Source organism: Otolemur garnettii, unplaced genomic scaffold (genome assembly GCF_000181295.1).
Source record: "Otolemur garnettii isolate 467f Iridium unplaced genomic scaffold, OtoGar3 scaffold00032, whole genome shotgun sequence".
NCBI classification, from domain to species: domain Eukaryota; kingdom Metazoa; phylum Chordata; class Mammalia; order Primates; family Galagidae; genus Otolemur; species Otolemur garnettii.
Genome location: NW_003852427.1, coordinates 15,443,605 through 15,454,560, shown reverse-complemented (window position 1 = coordinate 15,454,560; position 10,956 = coordinate 15,443,605). Strand labels below are relative to the sequence as shown.

The 10,956-nt window shown below is 35.9% G+C and overlaps 1 protein-coding gene across 1 annotated transcript in view; it reads left to right on the top strand.

The window, feature by feature from the left end:
* The first annotated feature begins 1,576 nt into the window (after window positions 1-1,576).
* LOC105886952 (phospholipid scramblase 4-like) overlaps window positions 1,577-10,956 on the top strand; it is a 19,497-nt gene continuing 10,117 nt past the window's right edge. The window contains exons 1-3 of the mRNA XM_012804934.2: window positions 1,577-1,682; window positions 7,726-7,952; window positions 10,252-10,294. Of these exons, the coding sequence (XP_012660388.1) occupies window positions 1,610-1,682; window positions 7,726-7,952; window positions 10,252-10,294 (343 nt within the window). The 5' untranslated portion in view covers window positions 1,577-1,609. The remainder of the gene's footprint in view (window positions 1,683-7,725; window positions 7,953-10,251; window positions 10,295-10,956) is intronic.

The following is a 10,956-nucleotide window of genomic DNA, read 5'->3' as shown; positions in this document are numbered from 1 at the left end:
GTCCGGGCTGGGGATTCGAACCCGCCACCTTAGGTGTATGTGGCTGGCGCCTTAGCCGGTTGAGCTATAGGTGCCAAGCCAATATTTGTTGACTTTTAAAAAATCTTTCCCCATAAGAGTAGGAGCTTCAGAAGAGTGGTCAACAGAGTGTATGTCTGGTTTATTGCTGCCTTCTGAACATTTGTAATTGTGCATGGTATATAATAGCTGCTCAGTAAGTATTTGTTGCATAATGAATGCATAGATGAATAAATGAAAGGTAACTAGTGGCTATAAAAATTACAGAACATGTTTTATATATCACTGAGTAGTAATAGTAAATATAAAGTATGTATATATTTTAAGGCATTAAATTGTTTTATTTTTCAGGATTAATTTGTAATTCTTCAAAATGTCAGGTGAGTCTTTGTAAATAAATTGGCATATGCTTCATTTTAAAATGTGAATGATATGATTGTTTTCCTTAAAAGGGCTCTTTGTTTCATTTTGGAGTTTTTAATTATTTATTATTTATTTATGCATATGATCATTACTATCTCTCTTTATCTGAAAAGAATTTTAAAAAGACTTATAATAGAACATATGTGCTAACTGTCCTTTAATATATGTGGGGCAAATGAGGGCAGAGAAAAGTAAGAGTAGGAAAGCACGTCTGCAAAGGGAGGTGGTAGTAATTAGCAAAGAGCCTGCGATGACATCCTGCCTTGGAAGAGAGGGCTGAAGGCAGAGCTTGCATTTTCTAATAACTGATAAAAAGAGAAAAATATCACCACATTTAAGGTATTTGTTTTTCTGTGAGACAAATTCAACTAGTTGTTTAGGAAATTGAGAATTTTCCCATAGTGAGTCTAGGGAGAAATTTCTCTAATCTCAACAAGAAGATCATGTGTAACATCTTAAAAATGACTCCAGTCCCAGAATTCAGTAAAAATATGAGTCACTGGAGATGTGCTCCAAAGTATCGCTAACTGAACTGTGTGTAGCACCTCTGCTTTCTACACTATTAAGTATGTATGAGTGTATCTTTTGATTTATTTAGACATCACTTTCCAAAAAGGATTAGAAGAAAAATAAAATTAAAACTTCTATATATGTCTATCTATTTTCTCACATTGTATAGTAGGAAAAATTATTTTTGATGTTGTGCAAGGAATTTACTACTTACTATGTAGGTCAGCATCAGTTCAGCTGGACCATTAGTAAGAAAATGCTTTGCTTTGATCACAAGCTCAATATAATTGTTTAGCTTAATTTTTAATCTATGTGCAGTAATGAAATTTATTAATGGTTTGGTGTATACTATATGTCTAATTATGTTTTTATAAGAAATATGAATGTCTTGGGGCAGCACCTGTGGCTCAAAGGAGTAAGGCACTGGCCCCATATGCTGGAGGTGGTGAGTTCAAACCCAGCCCCAGCCAAAAACTGCAAAAAACAAAAAAAGAAAGAAAAAAGAAATGTGAATATCTTCATATTATTATATTCCTTGATGCATACCAACAAGAATGAATGTATTTTGTTATCATATGATCATTTCCTTTGTGACTCATGTCTACTCTCTTTATTCCAAGATGTAACCCCCACAGGTCTTGAGCAGCCTTCAGGTGAAATGAAAAATGAAGGAACATTGTCAGATCCAAGGCCAGATGACCCTCCCCAATATAATTCTCATTTCGTACCAGGTGGGTTAACTATTGATGAAACATATTTTTCCCTCCACCAAACTAACAAAGAATTAAAGTGCTTTTTAAATTAAGTAATTAATTGAGTCAATAAATAAATTTTGAATGCCGATAGGATGCACGGTTGTACTATATGTTTTAGAACAGATTCATGTTTTCATAGGATTTACAAATTAGTGGAATGGAGTTGTACAAACACTGATGAAATTCTCTATATTCCATTATGGAAAATATGAATAGACTATTATAAGGGAACAGAAAACAGTAGCAAGGTTTGTTATGGAATTGAGAAAAGCCTTGTTTGAGAAAGTCAAGTTTTGTTGTCATGATAAGAATTTCACAGTTGAAGACAAAGGAGAAGAGACTGTGCATAGAAAGAAGAATTATACGTCCAAATGCAAGTGGTCACAGGTTGTGTGAAGCCTTCATATGACAAAGGGCAGGAGGAGTGCAGAGAAATGGAAGCGAACGGCCTAGAATGCTGACTAAGAGCTTGTTGTTCTAGCACATATTTTTATGACTGCACGACTTGCTGACAACACAGGAGAACAAGTGCATACACATTGCCAGTATAAATTTGTTGGTTTTTAATAGTCATTTTGGAAAGTAAGTTGAAGAAAAACTAAAAACATTCCTGCTTAAAACTGGAACCAGACAAGTATGTCCGCTATCGCCACTATTGTTCACCACAGTGCTGGAAGTTCTAGCCAATGCAGCCAAGCAAGAGAATGATATCAAAGGTATCTAAATGATACCTTTAGCTCTTCCTTTGACAGACCCAACACCAGCATCTGCAGCTTTGGAACCTTGCGATGTGGTGGGCTGTTCTTACTAGGGTTAGGTGATATCTCAAAGTGGTTTTGATTTGCATTTCTCTGATGATTAGGGCTGATGAAATCTCTGATTTCATATGTTTGTTGGCCATTTGTCTATCCCAGTGGTTCTCAACCTGTGGGCCATGACCCTTTTGGGGGTCAAACTTTTCCATTTATTTAAGACTTCATTAATTTCTTTCAGCAATGTTTGTTAATATGCAAGTCTCATACTTCCTTTTAAACCAAGTAATAATTGAGTATTTTATAATTTTTGTTGTCACTGTATGTAGAATTGTACTTTTGCTTCCTTTTTCAGATCATTCATTCTTATTGCATAGTAATACAATTGGATCTTGATATATTGATCTTGTACCCTACCACACCACTAAACTCAGCTTATCGATTAATGTTGTGTGTGTATATGTGCATACGTGTAGGTGTGTATAATATGTGATAGGGTTATATATATATTTGTGTGTGTGTGTGTGTGTGTGTGTAATATATGATGATGTCTAGTGGTTATCCAGGGGAAGAAATCTATAGGCCATTGGAAATGCAAGTTCGGAGCACAGCAGACTAATATGGGATAGGGATATGGGGTTCATAAATGACTAAAGTCAATAAAAACATTGATGTTACTAAAATTGTTAGGAGGTAATTTCTTGCAGGGAGAGTCAGACAGCTTGGCTGCAGGTGTAAGCTGGCTCCTGGGATTATATGAAAGCAAGAAATGACCACAGACTTTTGGGTGGCATATAGCAAATCATCTTTATTCTCGACCACCTTTTATAGGGAGCTGGTCACATACACCACATTAATCAACAATCTTAACATTCTCTATTCTTATGTTAGACTATAGAAAAGACAGAAAGTTCAAAAGTAAGATAACCATCTTAAGACTAGCTAGCTTCCAGCTATTCCTCTAAAGACCTAAAGCTACCCTGCATCATCTGACTTCCATTGTCAAAGTTAAAGGTCAGGACAAACAGGGAAGTAAAACTTTTTTCTTCCATGTACTCAAGTAAGTTTCCTAGAAACAGGCTCAGTGACTCTGTTTTCTTGTGGTTTGGAGGCCACCGGCTTCTACAATGGAGCTTTTCTTCACTCACATCAACCTTTGAGCCATGCCTCCTGCACAGATGGGCCATATAAACCCTTATCTGGCAGGCTGACTGACTGCATAGTCAGAGTTCCCTGCAAGAGGTTGTTACCACCTTGCCTACAGGCTTTGCCATGCTCTCCCAGGCAGCCTAGGCCTCTACAAAATGCACAATACTTACAAGTCTTTGCTCAGTTTCTGGAATTAAAAGAGCACATTTCATTTAGCTAGTTTTATGTGGGCATTCTTCCCACATAAGATCACTTAGAATAGCATGTAAAAGGAAGAGGGAATGGGAGAGGTGAGAGAGGGAGAGAGAACAGGGGGGGACAAGGGAGTCGACCTAGGAACTCTGAGAATAGCAGTTTTACAGGGTAGTGAACACAGAGTTCTTGATAGAGAGTAAGTAGTTACTAAAGAAAAAATAATGGTAACTAGAAACCATGTTAAATTACAGCTATGTGAGAGAAAAGTAATGATGTCTTTGCAAAGAAATGAGGAAAAGTATGTGGTTAAGTTTTGTCATGAAGAATATACTTTAATTCTTTTAAAACTTGTGTTTTAGAGTCCAAAATTGGACTAGATACCAGATATTCTCCCTGTCTTTTAACCCATTTTTAAAACCAACAGCGCAATTTAAAGTCATATATATTATCTAAGAATACTAGTCATTATATCACATTATATCATAATAAGTTTATGATTATCATGTAATTTTAATATAAAATTTGAGAATCAATAAGCAAGAAAAAAATTACAATTTAAATCTTGGGGCTATTCAGTCTAGATTAGTATTTCTATGAAATATAATTGAATGACATTTGATATAGGCATGTATAATAGAGAAGGAGAAAAATATGATCAAATTATGAGTGGAAACTAGTATATTACACTCCCTTCTCAGCTTTGCAATTGCCATTAAGGATCATGATGGATTCTGCAGAAAAACAAAACTAAACAAACATCATACGCTTACCTTGTGCAATTATATTATTACAGTAAGGAACCCTTTCATGGAGCATTGTCTTACCAATACTGATGTAGGAAACACTGCCTCATAAAGTCTGAGTTTCAAATATTATCAGTTTTTTATTTCAAAAAATTAATTGTTTTTATTTCAAAAATATCATTCCATTTTCTCTTTATATAGACTATATATAATGAGAGTTACTTATTAACACTTTTTTGTGTGTGTGAGACAGAGTCTCACTTTCTTGCCTTTGATAAAGTGCTGAAGCATCACAGCTCACAGCAACCTCAAAGTCTTGGGCTTGGCAATTCTCTTGCCTCAGCCTTGCAAGTAGCTGGGACTACATCTATCTGTCACAATACTTGGCTATTTCATTTAAGCAAAAATAGTGAACAAAATCATTTTTGGTAGGAACACATATCCAGTCTCTTAATAGACATAAATATCATGTAGTTGAATTTAAATGAATTCATTAAATCAAATATTTCAACCACATGTTTCTTACTGTGTATTACAAGGACACAATTTGTATTGGTCATCATAAGTATGTAGAGTCCAGCCACAGAAGACAATTATAGTAAATTTTTACTATATTTTATAACTGAGAAATCATTAGTTGTACACTCTGTATGATCATGTTTTCAATTTATCTTGGCATTTAACTTGAAGGATGTCTTCTACTTCTGGCTAATTTTCTCTGTATATGTAGAGAAGAATAGACATATATTTCCCACAAGAGCAGAACATGATTTATACCCAGTACTTGCTTTTTAGAAGTGGTAGTTTCTGATCTAGTATAATCCAGGTTCTAGGACACAGGGTGATTGGTGAATAGAAGATAGATCATGTACATCATGTTGAGAATCACTGAAGTACAATATAGGAAAATTGTCAGATAAAGCGTGATTATAGAGTATAGCTATAAACATTCAAGTACAAATGTCCTTACGACAAAATGATTTTTTGTTCTTCTGGGTAGATACCAAGTAATGGGATTGCAGGATCAAAAGGAAGGTCTACTTTTATTTCTGAGGATTCTCCATACTTCTTTCCAAATGTGTGGTATTAGTTTGCCATCCCACCAACAGTGCATATATGTTCCCTTCTGGCTGGTGGATCACCTGAGCTCAGGAATTCGAGTCCAGTCTGAGCAAGAGTGAGACCCCATCTCTAAAACTAGCGGGATGTTATGACATGCGCCCATAGTCCCAGCTACTCGGGAGGCTGAGGCAAGAGGACCACTTCAACCCAAGAGTTTGAGGTTGCTGTGAGCTATAGATGTCACAGTGCTCTACCCAGGGTGACAAAGTGAAACTGTCTCAAAATAAATAAATAAATAAATAAATAAGTAAAGATATTTTGCTTCTTATATTTTTGACATTGAGGTTCTTATTCCATAGATTAGAATAGGGTTCAGGAATTTGTGGTTTTATTACAAACTACAGATTATTTTTAAGCATTTTCTATGTTGAATCACAATTTCAGAAAATGTATTTTCAAATGATTTTCCCCTAAATTTGAAAGTAGCAAATTTAAATACCCACCTTTGAAATCTACAAAATCTAGTTCCATTTTCTCAAACTCCTTTCATGACTAGGCACCAAAGCTTCAGCAGATTTTGTAGATCAGGTCTTAGCTAGGATACAATATATGCTAACATAAAGTTGTATTTAATTTTAACTGAAGTATTATAGATGTATAGTAGGACAACTCTATCTGTGGGCTCCACATTCATGGATTTAATCAATCAAGCGTAGAAAATGTTCAAGAAAAAATAAAAACAATGAAACTAGTTACATAGAGTTTTCATTGTTTAGGTATTATGATTAACCTAGATGTTTTTTAAGTGTATGAGAAGCTATCTCTAGCTTATATGCAAACACTACACCTTTTTCTGTAAGGAGGTCCTGGGACCAATCCCCCAGGAATGCTGAAAAATGATGGTGTATTGATGAGATGAAATAGCTTGACTTATGTGATGTATTTTTGTCTTTAACTGAAAGACTCTTCACAAGATGGTCTTTTTGAAAATATCTGTGAGAGGAGGCAAGTTTAAACCTGACCCTGGCCTTCCTGGCAATTCAGAGAAAAGTACCAGTGGGCCGTTTGTGACTCTACTACTCACAGGATTTCACTTAGGGCTACAAAACCTTAGGAATCATTTAGAGGCTTTAGCAAATCTCTCAGTAGACAAAGAGGGCCCATTTACTTGCATATTTTATTTAATGAATTCTAAAACCATAGAAAGCAAAATAAAATTGAAAAAATGGTTAAAGTTTAAAATTATTTAAAAACTCTTGGTAACTAGAGGTGTGTCTGAGCAGCATAGGCATTCTCATATCTACTGCTACAATGCCTTGAATTTTAAATAAATAGAATTGTCAATTCAGAGTTACTACTGCTTATCTTGAGACTTTCATAAAAAAGACATCCTAAAGTCAATCATTAGTTGTTTGTTGTGTGCGAATTCATTATTATGGTGGTTTACTACTTATGAGCTCTCTGGAAGTATTTGTTTTTTGTTTTGCTTTGTTTTGTTTTTGTTTTTGTTTTTTCTGAGACAGTCTCACTTTGTCTCCCCCAGTAGTGCCATGACGTCATCACAGCTCACAGCAACCTCAAACTCTCAGAGATCGCTCACCTCGGCCTCTGAGAGCGCTAGAATTACAGGCAGGAGCCACTGCACCTGGCCTAGATCTCTAAAAGTAAAGTGGGGAGAAATATTGGAGGGTTAAGTGCCATAGACTGAAGGTTTATTTCCCCCCCAAATTCACATATTGAAGCCCTAACATGGTGGTCTTTGGTAGTGAGACCCCTCAAAGGGAATCAGAATGAGAGAGTGGAGCCTCATCTTGAAATTGGTCGCCTTATAGGAGGAGACACGAGAGAGATAACTTGTCTGTCCACTGAGTGAGGACACAGCAAGACCTGTCTGTCTACTGAGTGAGGACACAGCAAGAAGATGGCAATCGTCAAACATCGATGGATGTTGTGTGATCCATTTCATCTTAATGTAAAAATAATATGTTAAAAATATAATATATAATAAATTCAAAGTTATAAAGTTGTAAATTATAAGTTAAAAATGTATACTAACATAATTTAACATTATAATATAATTTTTAAAATGGATAACACTTCCATTTGTTTTGAACACAGGACCACCAGAACCAGCTGTCCCTCCACCTGCAGGCGAACCAGGAGGCCTGCCTATGGGATACTACAGTCCACAGCAGCCCAGTACCTTCCCTTTGGGCCAGCCAACTGATCCTATCCAGTATCCACCTGGTGAATACCCTGTGCTGAATCAGCCTGTTGCAGGTGTGTGGATGCCAGGGCCACCTCCTGTGCCAAACTGCCCTCCTGGTCTGGAATACTTAACTCAGGTACCGCATGCACATGCAAATTATTTTCTTATGAAGTATGACCACAAGGACCTGAAAGAAGAGAAAAGAAGTCAGAGAAAGTTAATACAGAGACGAATCAGTGATGAGACGTGCCTAGTTTGTGACATATAAGAATGGCAATAATAATTTCAGGAATGTGAAGAACAGGATGGTGATGTCAGCGGGATAAGTGATTTTTGTAAGGATTTGTGTTGAGATTTAAGGCATTCAAGATGTTTTCATGAGGGAAATTAGAAAAATAGAAATAAGAAAAAGCATCATAGACAATAGTTGTGTCATTTACTTAACAGTAAAGACTCAACATGAAGAAAAACAACATGAAAATAACAAAACACAAGACAGCAGGTAAACTACTGACTACTCTGGTGCTTTTCATCCCCACCTATAATTTTCCTATATCACTCCTGCCACCCTCAAAAACATGCAATATAAGTAAAAATAAGGAAGCCAGCAAAGATAGGACCTCAGGACACGTTCCAGAGACTCCCTTCTCCTAACAGAGTGACTCCCTATTTTCCATGAATATAAATATTCTGGAGCTGCAGGGATAACCAGATCAGAACCAGGGTAATATGAAAAGTTGATGTGCAAATGCTAATGTTCAGAAACCCATGTCAGAAACTCAAAAAACCTTGTTAACAACAATAAAATAAAGTGAGTACAGTAGTGCTCCCTCATCGGCAGTTTCTGTGACCTGTGGTCAACCTCACTCTGAAAGTACTACTTGGAAAATTCCAGAAATAAACAATTCATAAGTTGTAAAGCTCAATGATTGTTAGCCTTTTTTAACAATAAAGTATTTTAATTAAGGTATATATAATTTTTAGACATAATGTTATCCCACATTTAACTCACTGTAGTATAGGTTGAACATAATTTTTATATTCAATGGAAAGCCAAAAATATTTGTGACTAGTGTTATTGCAATATTTACTCTAGAGCACTAGTCTGGAACTGAATCTGCAATACCTCATGTTGTGCCTGCAGTGAATATGTTTACTTTTCCATTCTATATTTTAATATCCTAGACTTGTGAAAGGAACTTGAACCATTTTGTTAGCAATCTGATATTTTATAAGACATGTTTTGACCCCCCGTACTGGAATGTGTTTCCAAACAGAAAAAACTTTTAATTAAGCATGATTGTGTCTTTTCTGTCACACTGCGAAACATTTATGTTTAGTTATTTTTTAATTTTATTTATCACCACATTTGTATATTTTTTCATGAATTAATGCATTCAACCAATATTTGGTGAAATGTGTTATTTCATGCATTGTTCTGGGCCTAGGGATTAGGAATGGTCTAGTGGTCTAAATAATCTAAAATTATGTGAATATGATCAGTGTTTCCTCAGGGAAGTTTTTTTTCTCTTCTTCTAGAATGTTCTCACATATATAACAGATGATGGGTTCATCAGACTGTTCATCTTTAGGGTGTTTCCTAAGTGGAAATACTATGTAGATGTTTCCCTAATGGTATTGCCACGATATCTTTTCATGTGTTGCCACTAAGAATATTTCCTTTCCCTTCCCCTCATCTATCTATTCATACTCTCCTGACCTCGTGGGTCCTCCTTTTTTTAACGTGTGCATTTGGGGAAGACTGTGGCATTAGTAGCACAGGTCAGTGTGTTCACTTGTTCCAGATATACTTGTGAAATAATATATAATTGGACACAGCATGTGAGATTCATCCTGGAGATTCCTTCTCTATGGTTGGTCCATGCTAGGTCCTCTCTAAGGACTGTATGTCAGAGAGATGGGTGTGTTGGGACTGATTTAGGAACAATCTGTGTTCCTAAGAACACCTCCCTAAGGACTGTATGGGTGAGTAGGGACTGATGGGGGAACAATCTGTGTAGGCACAGCTTCTTCTTTAGAGGTTCTCAACCTGTGGGTCACAATCCCCTTGTAACAATGAAAATACATCGTGGCATTATGCTAGTACTACGCAAGTACATGTTTTTCTGGTCAATCAGACAATCGTTTGTTAAAGTGGAACTGGAGGAAAGTGTCTTACGTGGACAGCTCTGCTAATATCAAAATAATCAGATGCAAATAAGCTAAGTTCAGTTTGTAAAGTTCTTTAGATTATACTAAGATTCAAAAAAGGTATTTTGGCATCCGTTCCATATTTCCATTCTATATTTTAATATCCTAGAGTTGTAAAAGGAACTTGGACCATTTTATATTTATCTCAGCAGCTTCTTTTCTACAGCCAGTTTGATTTAATTTTGTTGTTTCTCCCCTCTAATTACTGTGTTCTATCCCAACAGCTGGACAACATACATGTTTTCCAGTACTATGACCCTCTGGAAAGTACGTATAATTTTTGAAATGTTCAACAGTGTTTTCAACAGGTGGAAATTGACATTATCCAATACCTAATTCCTTCTTTATATTGATCATTTTCAGTAGTTCAAAGAGAAAAATCTATGCACCATACATTTGTTCTGTAGAGAATAATGAAACAAATTATCTTGTATTATTTTATTTATCTATCTATCATATAATCCAAAGCTTTGGACTTTGAGCATACGTTTTATTTGGTGCACCTCCACCCTTTGCCCTTTATTTCTGCTCCATATTCATCTTTCCTAGATGAGTAAAAGAAGGAGCTGAGGTACTAACTGAGTTAGCTGGGGGAACACGGTCAGCTAATCAGTGCCAGAGCTGCAAATAGAATCTGAACTGCTGAATTCTAATTTGGTGCCCCTTTCTTTGGAAGTGAGAAGAAGCTATCACAGTCAAAATCATGCCTGCTTTCAGGTCAGCTTTACAGGACTGCACCTCCTTGTACTACCTGTACACATTCCCTTTCCCATGACGTAGAACCTTGGACTTATCTTGGTTTGTTTTCTTATTTGAAAATAATAATGACCGTAGACATTCAACCATATTTTGTGAGCAGATGAATTAGTACTCCAATGTATAATGTCATATACATGACTTCATAATTAAAACTTTCTAAATTCATATAC